Raw genomic sequence first — 19,826 nt, 5'->3', positions numbered from 1 at the left:
CAACACAACTGATGCTGGTAACTCACATGACAACGACAACGTGATGAAGTGTAGTCTGTCCGGATTACATTCATACACACATTATTCATACTATATAGAAAGTACTTTTTTAATGGTTGCACAGTAGTTACTTATTCAAAAGTACCTACTCAGAGTAGCCCATGCGGTTTGGGATGCAGTTGTTTTTCGTTTCTGAATGAATCAGTTTTAACCGAACTGGTGCCATGAATGATTCAATGACTCACTCATAAAAATGAATTCCTGAATGAATCAGTGCTTTGAACGAATCGGTTCAGTGAATGATTCAATGTCTCACACATAAAAAAAGGCTGCATTCTGAAATCGCATACCTACTTTATAGTAGGCGAAAAACTGTGTGACAAAAGAAGTGTTCGAATTCACAGTACTCCTAAAAGAGAAGCCAAAAAAAATCCCAGATGACCGACTTCCGGTGAGATTCTGAAGTGTGCATACGATGGACATACCATGAGGCCAGAGGAGAGGATTTGTGAATGTCAGTGAAGTGACGCAACTTACCCTGGTAGGTCACATGTAAATGACAGCATTACATTAATTCTACACACATTTATACTATATAAAACATACTTTTTAGCGGTCGTGAAGTAATAACTTAGCCAGACATTTGTTTTGTTCCTGAATGAATCAGTGTTTTGAATGAACCATTTGAGTAAATGATTCAATGACTCGCTCATAAAAAGTCACTCGTTTAATTTACTGAATGAATCAGTGTTTTTGAATGAATCGCTACAGTGAATGACTCAATAACTCAATCTTAAAAACAGTCACTTGTTTTGTTGCTGAAAGAATCTGTTTTGAACTAATTGGTTATAATATACGATGTGACCTGAAGAAAGGACAGAGACAAATGGATTGACACAAACAGTAAAAAGTAAGTGCCACTTGACCTGTCAAATCTGAGGACCTGAACTGTTGCATAATTCCCTAATAAATGTAAAAGTGGAAAACAAAAGTAAAGCATCAAACCACCAAATAACAACCAGTAGCTAATTGCATTCACTGGCTTAAATGGTTTGGAAGAGAAAAACATGGCTCACACACACTTTGAAATCACCACAGCTATTTTAATTGATGTTTTGGAGCAATCATTGTCAAACAACCACTCAGTGAGTTCAGGATAACTAAGCACTCATGGGAGGATCTCAGTTATGCACATTTTAAATAGTAGAAACTTTGTCTACATAGCCTATATATTTATAACCATCATTTTGCTTCAATAGACAGCAAATTAACTCTGTAATATGGCTTCAAGATCTACTAACAGATCTATAGCAAAATGGACTTTGATATTTTATGAGAGCATAATCCAGCTATGTTCTCAACACACAGACACATCTCTAAAAGTCTATTAATAAACGTATATCACAGGGAAGAATTAAAATGCATTGGTTAATGCACATTTTGGAATGTGAATTTGGCTGCAACTGTTATAAATCAAAATGAAGCATCTCCTTTAGGTAATGAAAAAGCTTTTTTTTTTTTATTAGGCTACTTTATATCCAAAAAAATAATCTGCAAATTTAAGTAATATTAACACAAAATAAATATGAGACTGAGTTTACGACGTGTATTTAACTTTGGATCTATGCAGGGAATAAAGATTTCCACTGGTGCACTTTACACCAGCTCACACAAACACATGCAGGTAAATGATGTATTACATTTAGCTACTGTATATCATACACACACATATAACACATCACACTGATTGTATGGACCCTGTTTTAAGTCCTCTCATTTTTCCATCCATCCAACTTTACATTGTCCAATAATCTAAAATGTGCAAAACAACAATATGGAAAGTAAACAACATAATTCTGCACAAAAGATCGAACCTTACAGGGATTTAAATAATTTCATTTAGTACAGGCTTGGGTTTCAAGTAAATTGAACAGAAAGAGGGTGATCTCATCATGCTGCTGTTGATCACAACAATTTTCCCTCAACTAAGGCAAATCTGCTCATCTGCACGCTCTACACTTTGGTACACAAATCAGACACTTGGATAAAGAAAATGTATAACCAGACTCCACCAAAGCTGACTGCTAAGTTTTCACTAGAGGTTTACTGTTGTTATTAATATTTAGAAATATTCTTTTAAGGCAGAAACTTGAAGTGATGCCCGCAAAGGCAATACAAGTGGCTGCATAGGACCACCTCAATATGTGAATGGTCACAGTGCCCTCTGGTGGTGACATGCAAAGCAGGTCTGTTTAACAGAACCAAAACGGAAAGAAGACACATGGGGATGAAGAGAAAAGACTGTCACACACACACACGTACAAATGGTTGCAGTCAGGCACACAGGTATTAAGCACCATTCAGACTGATCAAGAGTCAGCTGACACTGATGACACACACTGGAGCTATAACAAATACAAATTATAGGAAGGGATTCTGTTCTATTGTAGCCTAAATATTTGTGAAGATTGGATTCTCATTTTGTTATTTTATGTGTTTAAGCTTTATAAATCTTCATCAGTCCTATTTTTAAGTACTTTAGCTGACCTGGGAGCAGGAGTTATTAGGTTTAAAGTCACCATGAAGTCAAAACTGACAAATCTTAAAGGGTTAGTTCACCTGGTCATACTTTTTTGTGTGCAAAACCCCCCCAAAATAACGACTTTATTCAACTATTCATTTTCTTCAGTGTGGGCCTCTGAGTGAGTTCACGTAGTGTAACAGCGCAGAGCTTCTGGGTTGTACGTCACACGCATCACACACATGACCAGCGTCGGCCAATAGTGAGCCTACGTTCTGAAGTACAACCCAGAAGCGCTGCGCTGTTACACTACGTGAACTCACTCAGAGGCCCACACAGAGGAAAATGAATATTGTAATATAATTAATTTGTTTTTTGCGCACAAAAAGTATTCTCGTCGCTTGATAAACTTATGGTTGAGTCACTGTAGTCACTTGGAGTATTTTAAACAATGTCTTTACTAACTTTCTGGGCCGGCAAGTTTCAATTACAGAGAAGCCTATGGAGGAGTGAGACAGCTCTCAGATTTAATCAAATATATCTTAATTTGGTTCCGAAGATGAACGAAAGTCTTTCGAGGTCGGAAGAACATGAGTAATTACTGCAGAATTTGCATTTTTGGGTGAACTAACCCTTTAATGGAATATTGCAGTATTTATAATAAAAAATCATAAAAAAAATCATGTGCCCTCATAATCTTTAATCAAAATAACTTCTCCTCCCTCTTGCAACTGCATCTCCTCTCTGATGACATGCTTGCTGCCGCGAGGGCGGGACGACCTGTCTCTCAACCACAACGACCCAATCAATTCCGACATTTTTACTTGTTCGAGGAGCCGTCTCACTCGGATATACATCACAATAGGGAAGAAAAGACTATCTCAAGTCATTCACACAGAAAAAAATAAACTCTCAACCTCACACAAACATCCTAGGATCAAGCAAGCTAATGTTTTTCTACATGACTCTGTTCTGGTGCAAATGTTTGATCAACATTTGAGAGAAATGCCTTGAATGGTCTTACAAATTCAATGAGTGGAATTTCAATTCAATTGTTTCCTAGAAATGAAAGCTAATTCAAAACCATACTGAAACTGTGGACAAATTAACTGTTGTAATTTAAAACATCTGAGAAAGATGGATGAGATATAATGGTTTTACAAAGGTGACTGTCCAAGATGTACAACTGAGAACGGATGGTCTTTTACACGTCTCACAACGGGAACTAAAGCGAGCGTCCGACTTTTGCTTGTCCATGACTGATGTCAAGTTGTATACACGTTTTGTTTTTACTTCAGGTCCATCAAAGTGTGATTTATCCAGGCATGAATTATCAATATCAGTTTTGTGTGCCAGCAGATAACAACAACCACCTCTATTAGATTTAACCCTTGACCTCCTCCACATCTGAGCCATCTACTTCAATGTCAGAGTCTGAGAGCGAGCGTCCAGAGTGGTCTGAGTCTTGAGAGTTTGAGTTACAGTGTGAAGGCAGGCTTAGATCGCTCTCCTCTAAAGTGTCGGTCCTGGAAAAGAGACCAAGGTCCAGCTGGCATGTGGGCGTCCCGCTGCTGTCGTTGTCACTGTCATAACAGAAGTCCTCTAAGTCCACAAACCATTCGGGCCAGAACTTCCTCCGTATGCGCTCACAGTACATGGCGAGGTTGATCAGTTCTCCTGTGCACAGATAGACATAATTGTTTGTGTAGCTTTCTTGAAACATGTCAAAAAGGGTTAGATGAATGGCGGATTTAGAATAAATGTTAATTATGCCGAAGAAAAGGTTCTATATAGAGCCTTAAAGGGTTCTTTCAGGTGCTTCATATAGGGGTTTCTTTTAAGGATTCCCATCATGAGGTCATTTTATAGATTTGATTTTAATAAATATAAAAATTTTGTTACATTTTATGAATTAAACAAGTCATAAATGTACTTTATCACAATAAGAAAAAATAAAAAAACCTGTTAAACATGAAAGTGTTATGCAATCATTTAAGACATTTCTCCTTAAATAGAACCTTTTTGGGATAAATGATTCTTTAAATTTGAGTCAGGAACTCTAGGGTTCTATATAGAAGAAACCCACTGAACTTTTTATCTAAGAGTGTAATTTTATTATGAATACAGTAACATAATATATCTATACTGCTGAGGTGAATTGGCATTCTGTGCCACAAATAAATGCTTATAATGCCATCTAGTGGAAAAAGTGAATAATTACATTCAACAAACTGCCATGCAAGGGCACAAAAATGTAAAATACTGGTAGTTTATTCAAAAAATTTAAATTCCAATACCATGTTTAATTTTCTTTCTTCCGTTTGAACACAAAATATGTTATTCAGAATGTTCATGCTGCTCTTTTTTGAAACAATTAAAGCTCCAAAAATAACAAATGTACCCCAAAGTACCATAAACAAAATCCAAAAGACTTGTGCGCTATATGTTAAATATATTCTAAAGCCATTGGATCACAAACAGACCTTCATTTATGCAATTAGTATAGAGAACCCTCCTTAGAGAACCCATCCCCATTCACCAACATTGTATAGAATAGAACAATTTGAATATTCCATCTAACATCTCATTTCTTGTTTCATGGAAGAAAGAAACCCAAAAATGCATGTTTGGAACATCATGAGGTTGAGTAAATAATTACATTATTAGATAAACTGTCCCTTTAAAAACCACAACATCCAAAACTCAAGAGATACATGAATCTCCCTTTTGTCCTCCAAATATTACTGCTTATGTTTTAATCGGCCTGGCAATAATTTCTGTGACTGATGCCGAGCGTTATGTTTCTATTAGGAGTGCAAAACTACAGTTGTGAGGTCTTGGTCACCTTTAATCAGCTGCTCGGGCCGTGTTCCAGGCAGGGTCCACATGGCCTGTGCAAGGTGACCGAACACTGTGGCATCCACACTGGACAGTTTGGGACCCATGATGTACTTCTTATCCCCTGGAAGTCCAGAAAATAAATATTAACCCCCAGCCATAATGTAAGACAAACAACAGACTTCTTTAAAATTGTTTCAGAAACACATTACCTTAAAACAGCCACTACAAGAAAATATTTATAACCTTTAGTTTATTCAGTTGGATCAGACGGATATGGATTACATGAAACTACAACTCCATGTGCTGACAAGTATGTAAAATATTGTGTCTTCGTGTTTAGTGACAAGTGTAGTTTCACACTTCGACACTTGAGCTATATGATACTAACATGCAGGAATAAAAAAATAAATTAAAAAAGGCTTATAATTTTTTACAGTTGTATGGCCTGGAATATAACAAAGTTACATTACCGTTCAAAAGTTTGGGGACAGTCACATACAATAACTCTCTTATGCTCACCAAGGCTGCATTTATTTATTTTTTAAATAAAGTATAAACAGTAAGACTGGGAATTATTATAACCAAACAAGTTAAAATAACTTTTCTTGAATATATTTTAAAATAAAATTAATTAGTCAGTGTCACGTGATCCTTCAGAAATCATTATAATATGCTGATTTGGTCTTTAGGAAACATTTCTTATTATTATCAATGTTGAAAACGATTGTGGTGTTTAATATTTTTGTTCAATCTGTGATTTTTAGGATTATTTTATGAATATAAAGTAAAAAAACAGCATTTATTCAAAATGTAGCATATTGACGTAGTTGTGTACATACGTCACTCGCCCATGCGTGTCTCGTCATATTCATAAATATAGACATTTATATTTGCTCCGGCTACTTTGATGCGTGTATGCTGTGGGAATGGCATACATTAGTTGTCACAATGAGCAGAGGAGAGTCTGCTTGCAAAAAGAGAAAACAGACAGAGCTCGTAATAAAAGGAGAATCAACATTGGCTTGGCTTTTCGGAGATGGGCGAGAACTGAGAGGTTTGAAATGTAGTAAAATTGACACAGAGATGGTGTAAATTGCCATATGTAGCTCTCTAACAGAGTTCATAGTGAAGCATTATCTACAGTATAAGGCTCATTTCATTATGTGTTGTTGTAGTGCTGTGCTGGAATTTATTTTCAAGGAAGTACCATGTCTATTAGTGAGTATAGCTGTAACTGTTAGCTGTTTTTTAGTTCACGGTTCACATCCGCACAGTCATGCATAGCCGAAGCACAACCAAAACAATGTTCTTCTGCAAAATGCATTACAGTTAAACATTGTGATCACATCAGAAAAACTCGATTTCTTGTTCTCCTCACCTAGCAGTGTGGCCAGTGTGCGCATGTCCTTCTCCATGAGGGCGTAAACCTCCTCTTTAGTGAAGCAGCCAATGCCATGACAGTACATCTCCCTCTTTACAATCCCACCAGTCAGCTGACACAGGGTCCATTTGAGCAGGTCACTGAGGGGTCCGGGAAGGTCCAGCATCCTCTGAGTCTCCTGAACATTATCCACCCACTGACAGTATGCAATGGTCCTGCGAGGACACGAGAGAGAAGAGTGAATTAGAGGTGATTCCCTCCATAAATATGTATAAAGAGTCATTTGTACTGTGGGGGGAAAAGGTCATATAATGAAGACAACCTGTTTAATAATAATAATAATAATAATTATTATTATAATATAAGTAATTGGCTTTTATAGTGTCATTTTTCTATGACAATGTATTTGATGAGACTTCACAAAACCACATGTAGATTCGTTTTGATTTCTTAAAGATAAAAACCTGAAAGAATTTCAAAGGATTTCAAGGATTTCAAACCTTAAGTCTTTAGAAAGCATATCTGACATAGTAAGTGCATTATAACATGCAGTATAACCACAGAATAGAGTGTATGGTAGTTTAGACTAACATATTTTAAAACTTTACTGTATGTAAATATATGTATGGATGTACTGTATATTTAAATGCATAATACATTTATTTAGCAGCTGCTTTTATCCAAAACAACTTGCAAATGAGGAAATCTACAACAAATAATTGATACAAGCGATTCATCATAATATGGGCTTATTTATAATTCAGAGTTTATTATAACTGAGTGCAGCTTCAATATCACACAGAAAACAAACTCAGTTTGGCCTTTGAGATTAAACTTTGAATTAATTCTCTGCTCTGTGATTATCTGAATCAAATTAATTAAAGCTGTCTTCTAATTAACTTCTTTACACACTAGGCAAAGCGTTAATAAAAGCGTTCATCCAAAATGGCTTCAAGCGTACTTTGGGTTCATGGCTTTGAACTCACCACTTGGAATTTACAATCAGCCTTTCATCAGGCTTTAATCAGATTCAAAGCTTCAGTGTGCAACTTCTGCACCAAAATAACGACTTTATTCATACTGTACATGTTGCATTGACCAACATGGCATTTTAATTTGTAATGACATAATACATAAATTCCATGAAAAAATACTGTATACTACACAACATTTCTTCAAATATATTACTATCTTTCTTTTTATTGAAATGGGTCAAGTGTGTTAGGCGGTTCATTTCTTGACCAAAACAAACTAGTGTTATAATCCATTTTTTCCGTCAATATCTCAGCATGACATCCATAACTCTTATTCATAGCTCAATAAATGTCCCTGCTCAGCAAGCTTTTCAGCTGACATACACAACACCACTCTGAAGTGGACAGATATTTAAACCCATGAATTATTCAATCAATAGCCATGTGGGAGCCTATATATAGCACAGTGTAAAGCGTTTCTGACAATGTGAAGACAGAATGCACAAGAAAAAAAGAAAAAGAAAAAAATATTAATTTCAAGGAAGCTAATAATGCAAAAGCAATGAAGAGGAGTAGATTAGGTTGTAAGAAAAGAATGTCTATACCATTGCTCTTCCCCCACCTTGATTTTTCCCCTCAGTATAATGCTTACTCTAATATACCCAATGTGTAGGAGAATGTTTCAGCATGAGTCATTCATTTTATAAATCTGAAGCTTGCACTGCAAATCTTACCAGCTGTACACTCCAGGCTTATCATGCATATTTTTTATTTTAATGGCTTACTATATACGGACTCGTATAACTGTTCATTAATTTTATTATGCAAACAGAAATGGCTATTTTTTAAGGACTCAAATTTTACAATGGAAATATTCCAATAATTTGTAAATATATTTTCATAAAAAGATCATTCACTTTGATTAAGTATTACAAAAATGATAAAGATTACTAATTACTAAGGTCTAGTTGAAATCAGTAATGTGTATGGCAGCTTTGTACTTTGAAGTCATTCTAAATAAAAGGCCAAGTCAAAAATTCAGACAAAAAATCATTACTATTTGATAGAATGATATATACACATTTTTAAAGTTAAAAATAAATGATATGTATTTCATTTATTTAATTAATTTTTAATTACAAATAAAAAAAGAATCAATTAAATAATTGTATTATTATAAAATATATTCACCAACCTAAAGGATGAATCATGATTTATACTTTTGGGTAATAATTATTTTTGTATGCCGTAGTTAAGCCCTTGCATCAAAAATGAGTTTTTTTTACTTATCACATATTGCATTTTTTTTCAGAGGTTCATTTCCTGACCACAACCCTCCAGTGTTATAATCCAGATTTTCTGTCTATATCCCAGCATGACATCCAAATAAACCCCTGCCCTAGTCAATAACAGTAAGTGCATATTTGTCCCTCACATTCCAGCAACGGCTCAGTAGCAGGAGACTGACTCATTCTGAATGCCAGCACATGACTCACCAGTACAAGTGTTCCTCCACCATGGTGGTGATGGCCCGCGCTACCGCCTGCTCCTGAGCGCTCAGACTCTTGTTCAAGCTCATACCAAGTTTCTCCTCCAGAAAGTCAATTATAAATTCAGTTCCACATACCTGCTCGTAGTTATACTCAACCCAAGGCATCTTGCCCTGGGAAGAGAGGCTTCCGTCAAAGTAATTCTGCAATGAAACAAACATAATGAGGGTGAAAAGATGTGAATAATAATAATAATGATAATAATAATCTTTATTCTGGAGCATCTGGATGTGAATGATATAAAAACAATCTTATTTTCTAATGGCTTTCATGAATTTCATTGATATTTCAACAGCAGATGGTGCCACTTCCAATAACTGCATGTAACCACTGATCAAAAGAAATCCATAATCCATACTGCTGCTTCATGCATACTTGATAGGGCAGATCAACCATGCGCAGATATGTTTCCATTTTCAGGCAGAAAGGTGACAGGCTTGGCACCCCATTTTTTGGCCTGGAGAACTGGTGAAGGATGATGGCGTCTTTAGAATCCAATTCTTGCTCTTTCCTGTAAAGAGGCGATCAAACATAGATTGTAAAATCAGACCAATCTATTCGAGATTTCGATATGAACAGATGTAGAGTAAGTCAAAATACTGATGGTTAAATATCAGAGTCAGACATGTAACAGAACTTCACATGTATTCATTTGCCATGCATTTTTATCTAAAATAACTTACAGCTTATTTACGATACGCATTTTATCATTATATCATTGTTCCCTGGCAAAAGCGTCATGATTTACCAGTTGAAGTACAGAGAGAAAATGGTTTTACAGGAACACAATTTAGCCTTAAAAGCAGCCATTTAGCCCCCCAAAATCTTGTGGAGTGCAGTGGAAAACAACTTATACTGTAATTATGAGGAAACAGCAGGATGTGTGTGGGAGGACACACACACAGACAGGTCTTATTTTACAAGCAGCAAATACAAGTCCAAGCCTGAGCTTTCATAACAACACAACCTAGTCCTATTCTGACCACAAACAACTTTAGAAACAACAGGCTGCAAGATACAAATTCTTCAATCTCAATAAATAATCGAAAACAGGACAAGTCTGCCCACATTTAGCTATCATTAATAAAAAACATTAATGATTTCTACACTCTACAAATAATATACAAAAACCGATTGGAGATTCATTTGCATAATGATTACATAACATGAGTAGTTATAGCGTATTACACCTGTGGGTCTGTAATTAATCATAATGGTAACAGAAAGTTTACCTTATGCATTGTTTTATGGTATTTAATTATCAAAGTTAAAGGGATAGTTTAGTCCAAAAATGAAAATTATGTTATTAATTACCCTCATGTCGTTCCAAACCTGGAAGACTTTCTTTCATCTTCGGAACACAAATTAAGATCTTTTTGATTAAATATGAGAGCTTTCTGACCCTCCATTGACAGCTACGCAACTAAAGTAGCCAAAATTAATGACAGAATTTTCATTTTTGGGTGAACTATCCCTTTGGCATACTGTCACATGTCATTAACCAGGCCAAAACAACAAACTCCAGGTCTTATTTGCCCAATTAGTCTAAAAAGGCCATTCTGTTTTGTAAGGACTCCTCACCCTCTAAGCTTTACATTTCAGATGCTTCCATGTGACTAAAATGAACATTCTGATGCACTAACAATGTCTATTTATGTCTAATGTCTTTTTACGTCAATGTCAAAGACTAATTTCCATTCTGTGGTAAACTGAATAGACAATAAAGCATAAAGCATCAGAATGAATTGAATGCTGCAGAGCAGAGGGCTCAAACATGGCGCTGTCCACTGCTTAAGGTGCTGAAATCCCCCAGTGAAGTATTCTATGAGGATGAGAACGTATTGCCACATTAAAACAGCTGTAAGTCTGTAAGTTAAGACTTCCAACAGCATAGCAGCTCACCTGAATTTATTAGGTAATGGCCCAGCAATAAAGGTCGCTTGTACAACACAACTCAAGGACATCGCGATCCAGTGATGTAAACAGTCACGATCACGTGCCGCATAATATGGCGCGTCATTTACACAAGAAACGAATTTATGAAGGTGCTGCTGTTGTTCTGTGCCAATGTAAACAAGAGCAATTCCAGCTGAATACTGATGACAGGGCGTTTTCATATCCTCCAGTGCGGCCGAAACCCGCTAGTGCATGTAATCTAGAAAACGTGACTTGACGCGAGCTCAAACAAAACACTGCCTACACAAAACTCACTGGAACTGGCACTACACCATGCGTACTGATATTTACATTTTCCAGGTTCAAATGTACAAAGCATTTATTATGCGATATTATGAACAATAACAGATGGTAATTTCATAAATCATGTGACATCACATTCATTGTAGGCCAAATCACTGACCTGATGGAGAGCAGCTCGTGCAGTAGATACGCAGCCGCAGCCAGCAGGGCACCTCCGGTGATGTAAAGCGTCTTCCTCCACCAGGAATCCGATACCAATCCCGACATGATCCCACCGAAATCCTGCACAGGGACGGCAACTATGTCCCCATAAAATAAGTGACGCTCATCAGAGCCACACAACCCGAAGGAAGGGCTCTGACTCCGGCCGAGATCAACCACGAACGACCGGGAGGAGGCGAAACCAGCAACCCAGTACATTCTCTCTCTTCCCCCGCTTCCTCCAACGAATCCTACGCCACTTCATTTATCCATATAAATATGGACAGTTGTTACATGGTTGTGTGCTATGTCGGCCTCGTAAGGCAAAAGAAAAGCATTTTAACGGGATTTGGCTCCCGCACGGAGCTCCGCATCCTCCTTTGTTGCTGTGCTGGAGCTGAGTGACGTCACGGCGCATCCCACATGGAAACTAAGCAAACAAAACACATTCAGGCTTTTTATAAAACTAAATACGCAGGCCTAAGCATAATGTGAGGGACACAGAGTTACTAATATATTATATACATGTATATATTGTAAAATGTTGTTGAATTCTTAATCCTTTTCCCTTTGTTACATTAAGCATTTTTACTTCTTTATAGATAATATATTTCATATTGTGTGTGTATGTATGTATACAGTATATTTTTATATAAATAAAAATGTATATTATACATGTTAATGCTCTGATGAATTGTAATATATTTTGTGTGAATGCTGATAAATCAAACAGCTGTTTTCTAGTTAAACATGAAGCTGATCTAGAAGACTTCTTGCTGTTGCATTTCCTGTTTTATACATGAAAGTTTACATGATTGTTTGCGACTCAAAGTAAATGCACTCAAAATAGATAATTAATTAGGCTGAATAAAACACTCAATCACGCAACTCATCAGATCTATTCTTTGTTTTCATTTTATTAAGTACTTACACTAAGTGCCATCAAAAATATCATTATATAATTCTCACTGTTTATTTGCCCTCTGACATAAACCAGAGATCATCACCACAAAACAAGCAAATTGTGATTAATATACATCAAAAAATTTATATTGTGTGGTTCAAAAGGTCAACCTCAAATTATCTTAACAAGAGCGTCATAAAATATGTTTTATGAATAATGCACCTGATAAAATAAGTTTTCTCAAGGAACGCAAGGCAAAAAATTATTACTGGTTCAGCACAATGCAGCATTTTGAGATCACACTCTATTCTGGAGCAGGTGAAGTCTGTTTGATAGCAGTTCCAGCATTAAACATAGCTCAACTGTGACTAGTGGCTCGACCTGGCTCATCCAGATTCTCACTCTCAGCCCAGACCCGGTCAGGCTGGGGCTCTTCTTTGGGTTTGACTGCATGTAAAGCATAGTTGATAGGAGTGCTCTCCTGCCAGCTCCAGGCTCCTGTGAGAGGATTGTACATCATGCCTCTGATAGCCTCCATGCAGAAACCAACTGGGATACAGTGAAACAGAAAGATAGTAAAAGGAAGTAACAAATGCAACTGTACAATAAACACTGTCGCAGTGGAACATTAGATCATATTGAGCAGTTATGTAATGCATATACCAGGTTTTTCCAACAGGAGATCCATGAAAGAAAAGTGGAGGAGTAATACCCAGACACTGATCAATGAATGATAGTGAGAGAAATGGAAGTCAGAAATGGCACTCACAAGACTCCAGAAGTCGTTCCAGGTCCTCTGGGCTGATGAATTTATCCCAGTCATGAGTGCCACTCGGAACAATCCTTAACAGCTGCTCCGCTGCCACAATCCCAAAAATGTAGGATAATTTGGTTTTGTTAATTGTGGTGATGAAAAGAGAGCCACCAGGCTGAAACGACAACACCAGCTCACATTAGTTTTGCAAATATAATTGATCTCAGATTTCAATAAAGATTTATTTGAAATAGAGCTGCACGATTCTGGATAAATTGAGAATCACGATTTTTTTCTTTCAAACAGAGATCACGATGCTCGCACAAAACAACAAAACAAAATAACGTAATTTATTAGAGGTTCTGACTAAATGTTAATTGCTGCAGTCTATTTAAAATGCTTAATCAATTATTTAAAATGAATCAGCATTTTTGAATGAATCTCTTGAATGAATGATTCAGTGACAAATACTGTTTTTTTTTTTTTTAATAGTCACTTGTCGCCACCTAGTGGCGAAACAATGTAATCAATATAATCGTTACTTGAAGTACTGTCAAATCAAAAGGTGATTATTTTGATCACTACCTCACAGACATCAGTTTTAATATCCAACCTTTTTAATATCCGATTTTAAATGTACCAGTGTGATTTTGCCAAAGGCTTAATAGGCACAGGCGAAATCGTTGTCATTTAAAAATGAGATTGCATGGATGTTTGAATCGAGATTGCGATCTTTTAACGATTAATCGTGCAGCTCTAATTTGAAATTAAATTTTGCAGCACTTTAGTCATTCATTCCCTTTAAACAAATTTAAGATTAATTTAAGTTTAATTTAAGAGATATACACTGTAAAAGGGATATTGACTAAGTTTTGTGTGCGTGTGTACATATATTATATATTTTAATCTATTAACTGAAAGGAAAAGAAAGCCTAACAGAAACAGGCTGACGAAAGTGCCTCTTATTTTAACTGGATGCCACAGCATAAGGGAAGATTATGGGGATTTTGAGTAACTCTAGGAAGACCGTTTGTCCTCTGACACACTGACCCAGAAGATTAAATCCATCCATTCAGTTATCCTTGCTGAGAATCTGTTGCTTTGTGCTACTGTCATTGCTTGAGATGTCAGTGGTGCTGTGACACACCTTCAACACCTGCTGGCAGCAGCTGGCAAAAGCATCCAGGTCAGCCAGATGTTCCACCACCTCAGATGCCACTACGGCATGAAATCCCTCTACTTCCTCCTCAGCGAGGTCCTCCAGGGTGCAGGCCTGATAGCGAACTCTCTCCTGCAATTCGGGATCGTAGGAGGAGTGCAGCTCTGCGATCCGCACACTGTCCTCCACTGGGTCAATTCCCAGGACATTTGCTCCAAGCCGTCCTAGTGGCTGAGAAATGTTAATGTTACTTGAGGTAAAAAAAAAGAAGAGAAAAAAGCCAATTCAAAATATCAATAATGACTATACTACTACTTTAACAGTATGTAAATAATGATAAAAATACATCCATGGGACTGAAACTAAAAATGTTCAATATTGATTTTGGATAAGTATTGAATTTGTATGGTAAACAAATTAAATGGAAAAGAAAATTAGGATGTTGGTAAAAAAAAAAAAAAAGTAATTGTTCAGGTTCAATGAAAAAAAAAAAATCGGTGTTTACTATTGTACAGCAGGGACTGTTCAATGTTGAAGCAGAGCAAAAAAAAACTAAAAAAAGCATCCATTTTTCACTTGTCAATGTAATAATAATTATTTACAATAATTTGAACAAGCACTGAATAAAACTATCAGCAGCACAAAAAAAAAAAAAAAAACATCTGCACATTTCCCTCTGCTGGTCATACAGGGAAGTGCTCCTAAAACGGGCTGAAGTAACCAGTCAACTGTCTGTTCCACTGATGTGCCAAAGGGGATCTTCCGACATAAGCTTTTGGATGACAGGACACTCAAAAAACATCACGCTCACCAAAACACAACAACGACACATCAAGCACAGAGACGGCCTAGATAAAGTTATCATCTCAATGGAGGACACCACTGGGTGTGAAGCTGTCTGTTTTAATCATGTAGCTCACTTGGCAGATTTTCAGTTATCATTTGCAGCCAGCTAAAAATAATCATTCATGTTATTAAACCTAACAAACATGAGACCCAGATCTGATCTATCAAATAAGAAAGTATCATACAGTAAACAGAAAAACTGTACTTGCACTAACTAATACAACTGACTCAATATTTATCTGTCTAGTCAAGTTATTATAGCATAATTTTCATAATTAACACTAGTTACCTCACTTAGAAGGCCTCCACCACAGCCGACGTCCAGTATTCTGAGCCCAGTCAGAGGTTTGCCCAACTGCCGGACGCCGTGCACATTCAACAAATTATCCCTGAAAATAAGGTCAAAGGTCACAAAATGAGGATAAGAAGGCATTAGTCTAAAGGACAAGTCAGGCAGAATTTTGAAGTGATGTACATCAGACTGACGCAAAACAGAAAATCTGAAGCTAATCACAGCATGCAATACCACAATGTGCTTCTTGAGTCACAAACACATCTTACTGCTAGTCCCTCTGGCTAGACACATGCCTTTGTCCTCCTGAAGCAATTGTACATCCTCACTATTTGTCTCGCTGGACCCATAGGCAACATCCCCATGTTTCTCCCCAAATGCTTGGACAGGCCTTGCAGAGCAAAGCAGCCTGAGGTGCTCACTGCCAATCCTGTTAACTCAGCCCATCACTGCCAGAAAAAAACCCCCAAGTCTTTGAAGGAATTCCCTGCCTGATCTCTAGCAAACACACACTCCTCAAGTACAACATAATAACCAGCAACAGCACTGAGGTCCCTCATTTAAACAAGCCCCCAGGGCACCGCCATACCCATACACGCTGCAGATCCGCTGTATGCTCATCACCGATATAACTGATGCCGTGTTCAGGGAAGGGGAAGAAATTGTGCACTGGATGATTCCAGGAGACGAGGGGAAAACCTTACAATGACAATCGCAATATACATCCTGACTCTCGCGGAAACAGCTGCAAACAGAAGAACACAGACATAATCTCTAGTCCTCACCCTTTCACCCTACTCACCATTACCTGGACACGAGACAGAAGCTTCGGTTTTCTATCTGTGGACATTCTACTAGAAATGAACAGATGCTAGTACTGTTGAAATAACAGTGATTAATAGAGACGATTCAGTTCAGATGATTAACACGAAAGAAATGAATATTTGTATTCAGTAAGGATGTATTAAAAAGATCAAAAGTGACAGTAACGACTTTTACATCATTACAAAAGATTACTAATTCAAGTAATTGCTGTTCTATAGAGCGCTCCATTCATCATATAATCTCGAGAAAACAAATGTTTCACAGTTTCTAGAAAAAAAATATTAAGCAGCACAACTGTTTTTAACATTGATATTAGTAAGAAATGTTTCTTGAGCAGCAAATCAGCATATTAGAATCATTTCTGAAGGATCGTGTGAAGGATCTGACGACTAGAGTAATGAAGCTGAAAATTCAGCTTTGCATCAAAGTAATAAATTACACTTTAAAATATATTAAAACAGAAAAAAATGAGTGTAATAAAATTTCACAATTTACTGTTTTTACCGTATTTTCAATTAAATAAATGCTTTTACAAAAAAAACATGACAAATCTTACTGACCACAAACTTTTGAACAGTAGAGTAGGAAAACATGAAACACTTTTGGGAAGTTGTAGGTGTGATATTCTATAGTTCAAATAAAACTATTTTAAACTAGCGATGCATATTGAAAAATCTAGTCACTAAAATTATTTATAGCCATGTTGTGACTCAAATAGCTGATATTAAAATAAATGTTTTGTTTTTTTACAAAAAAAGTTTACAATGAAACACTAATTTGTTACAGTTATTACATTTTTACTGTTTTTAGAGATAGTGTCTTCAGATTATGCCACCTGAAATGTAATTGTAGATGAAAATGAGAATGCACAAATAAATATCTTCTAACACTACCAATTTTGATAAATTAAAAGACATACATATATATGATCTACTGATCTATATGCACGACTGATCTAAATCATCCAGATAAAAATGTATTGCCCATTTTCAATGGGAAAGTGCCCAAGCAACAATTGTCCGGCAAGATTGCCCAGCAACATTGCTCAAAAAGTTGCCCTGTGTATCATCACCTTTAGGTTAAAATATTATAATGTATAAGGGAGTAGGCCTATACATTTTTAAATAATTACCTAAAATCTTTCTGATGGTAAAGAAAAATACTATCGTGCTGTCATTTGAATTTGAATTTTATTTTATTTAATCAGGGACAATGCACAAAAAACATTAGTCTAAGAAAGAAGAGATGTCATGTGCCAGGTTATAGCAAAAAATGCTAATTTCCACCCGCAGTCCCTGGACAGGTTGATATCATACTTACAAAAGTTCATAAAATATAGAATAATACATGGAAGCATTACTTCACTCACATCATAAAAACACTCTCCACTTCAGGAATCTATCACTCACTCACAGTTTACATCATTCACTTTCACATTCACATTCACAGTCATGCCACTTTTATTCGTAGAAGTAAGTTACACACCGTACAAAAGGCACTCTCAGGTCATTCATGGAGTGCAAGGCTGCAAAATCTCCCTGCAAGTCCCACCACTTGCTCGCCATGGCCTGAAACTTGCGCACCTCGGCGGGGTCGACAGTACTCTGGGAAACCGAGCGGACATTTAAACGGGTCAATCTGCAGAAGAAAACTAATGTTAAAATCTCCAAATTATGATTCACTATAAACAAAAACACAACGAACGGGTAAACTAGAAAACTGACCAATTAAAGAAAAAAAGGCATGCATTTAACTGCATATACCCGCTTGTTAAGTCGATTAAATCAGTCTCACCCATTTGACAGCTGATTCTTCTGTCGGTGATGCTGGCACACCGTCCAGCTGCACACAGAACGCAATGGTTTCCCTTTAGAGGACACGTGTCGGGTTAGCCGGCATATGGACGTAGATTCTGCTAACAGCCCGAAAGCTAATCGTGCAAATTTACTGGAGTACATGACTGCATCTTATTGCGCCTCACATGTATCTTAAATGAGCACTTCAGTCATTAAATCCAATGTGACCGTGGCGTGTTCGTAGAACTTCTGACCGAGCAGAAACTCAAAATGGAATTAAACGTTCCTACCCCACATTCGGATAAACAAATGTAGTATTATCGACTAATTCCCTTTCCACACACCTGAAAAGGTGGAATACGTTTTAATACTTTATGGTTAATACTACATGTATGTTTTAACCCTCGTGCACTCATGGGTGGCACAATTATGAGCTATCAGTTTTCTTTCATGTTTTCTTTTTAATGTCCTTTTAATGTTCAATGGTTGAAGGGTGAGTAGAATAATGTAATGTAATTGTACACAGTTTAAAAAACGAAAGTTACACCCATAATTCGCGAAAAGCGTCATGGGCGTAGGAATAATGTGGATACAATTCCTCAAAAATCACAGTATGAAAAACAACAAAGATTCAAGTACAAACAGTAAACTTTTAATATCAAAATTAAATTAGTCAAACATTACACTTTTTAAAAAATCTGAACATATGATTTAAATGAAAAAATGTTTTAACCAATTTTTTTTTTTTTTTTTTACATTAAATGCTTAGAACATCACAACTGAACAATAAAATGTTGCTGTATAATGAAAATAATGTTTACTTTTCCTAAGTTAACTTTCCCTAGTTTCCTAAGACCATTCATTTTCTGTATCTTCAACAAAACATAAAAACATACATCAAATACATGTTTTTTTTATTTATTGGCTCTGCGAAGCTGCCTTTGAAAATCCTACATCAAAGGTTTGGTTAAAAGCTATATATTTCAGATATCTTGAATATATAAATGAGCTTATTTTACTACTTGTGTCTGACAAAGATTTTCACCTGTAGTTTGCAATTCATTCTGAACACCGTGATTTAGCTTTTTCAAGTGTGTTTGGTTAGGGTTAGAGCACTTTTACATACTTGCACTTAGAACTGGAGTTGAAGTGCCCTGACATACATAAAATATTTTTTATTATTTTGTGTCTGTACAGTTGCTTTTGAATAGCTGCCTATGAGGGTCAAACTGACCCGCGAACATAACGAACGTAATAGTACTTTTGTTTGTATGTCAAAACACATCAGCATGTTGAAACTTTGCATGCATGTTCATGATGATAAATGAGAAAAAGTAATAAAAAAAAATGAAATGACAAATTAAAAATGTGGCTCACACGAGTCTAAAAATGTAATTCAGGAAATGAATGAGGAGTTCACGTGAAAATAGGAATTCATCATACTCACTCTCGTGTCAATTCAAACATGTACGACTTGATTTTTTGAAGAATGCATGTAGTTCACAAACTCAGTCTGAACGATGCGAGTTCACGAATCAGACATAGTTCTCGAGTTCAACTCACTGCCTCGGTTCGTCCGCAGT

The 19,826-nt window shown here is 36.4% G+C and overlaps 2 protein-coding genes across 2 annotated transcripts; both read right to left on the bottom strand.

The window, feature by feature from the left end:
• Nucleotides 1-1,592: 1,592 nt before the first annotated feature.
• Nucleotides 1,593-12,268, bottom strand: faxcb (failed axon connections homolog, metaxin like GST domain containing b). Its single transcript, XM_082150969.1, has 6 exons — nucleotides 11,627-12,268; nucleotides 9,643-9,778; nucleotides 9,214-9,410; nucleotides 6,741-6,958; nucleotides 5,367-5,483; nucleotides 1,593-4,198 (listed from the first exon to the last, which is right to left on the bottom strand). The coding sequence occupies exons 1-6, from the start codon at nucleotides 11,884-11,886 to the stop codon at nucleotides 3,906-3,908; spliced, it is 1,221 nt and encodes a 406-aa protein (XP_082007095.1). The 5' UTR covers nucleotides 11,887-12,268; the 3' UTR covers nucleotides 1,593-3,905.
• Nucleotides 12,269-12,559: 291 nt separating this feature from the next.
• Nucleotides 12,560-18,503, bottom strand: coq3 (coenzyme Q3 methyltransferase). Its single transcript, XM_082149410.1, has 6 exons — nucleotides 18,242-18,503; nucleotides 17,933-18,085; nucleotides 15,620-15,719; nucleotides 14,473-14,715; nucleotides 13,341-13,500; nucleotides 12,560-13,120 (listed from the first exon to the last, which is right to left on the bottom strand). The coding sequence occupies exons 1-6, from the start codon at nucleotides 18,403-18,405 to the stop codon at nucleotides 12,930-12,932; spliced, it is 1,011 nt and encodes a 336-aa protein (XP_082005536.1). The 5' UTR covers nucleotides 18,406-18,503; the 3' UTR covers nucleotides 12,560-12,929.
• Between the last annotated feature and the right edge of the window lie 1,323 nt (nucleotides 18,504-19,826).

Source organism: Leuciscus leuciscus, assembly GCF_965113295.1.
Source record: "Leuciscus leuciscus genome assembly, chromosome: 20".
NCBI classification, from domain to species: Eukaryota; Metazoa; Chordata; class Actinopteri; order Cypriniformes; family Leuciscidae; genus Leuciscus; species Leuciscus leuciscus.
This window is presented reverse-complemented; position numbering and strand designations above follow the sequence as displayed.

Bases quoted from the DNA above. Each gene is read 5' to 3' on its own strand.
- faxcb (XM_082150969.1), bottom strand. From the start codon at position 11,886: ATGTACTGGGTTGCTGGTTTCGCCTCCTCCCGGTCGTTCGTGGTTGAT. The intron at 5,484-6,740 runs GTGAGGAGAACA...CTGGACTTCCAG, and splicing joins CACACTGGCCACACTGCTAG to GGGATAAGAAGTACATCATG. The intron at 4,199-5,366 runs GTGACCAAGACC...ATCTGTGCACAG, and splicing joins GCCCGAGCAGCTGATTAAAG to GAGAACTGATCAACCTCGCC.
- coq3 (XM_082149410.1), bottom strand. From the start codon at position 18,405: ATGTACTCCAGTAAATTTGCACGATTAGCTTTCGGGCTGTTAGCAGAA. The intron at 18,086-18,241 runs GTGAGACTGATT...TTTCTTCTGCAG, and splicing joins AAGAATCAGCTGTCAAATGG to ATTGACCCGTTTAAATGTCC. The intron at 14,716-15,619 runs GTAACTAGTGTT...AACATTTCTCAG, and splicing joins GTGGAGGCCTTCTAAGTGAG to CCACTAGGACGGCTTGGAGC.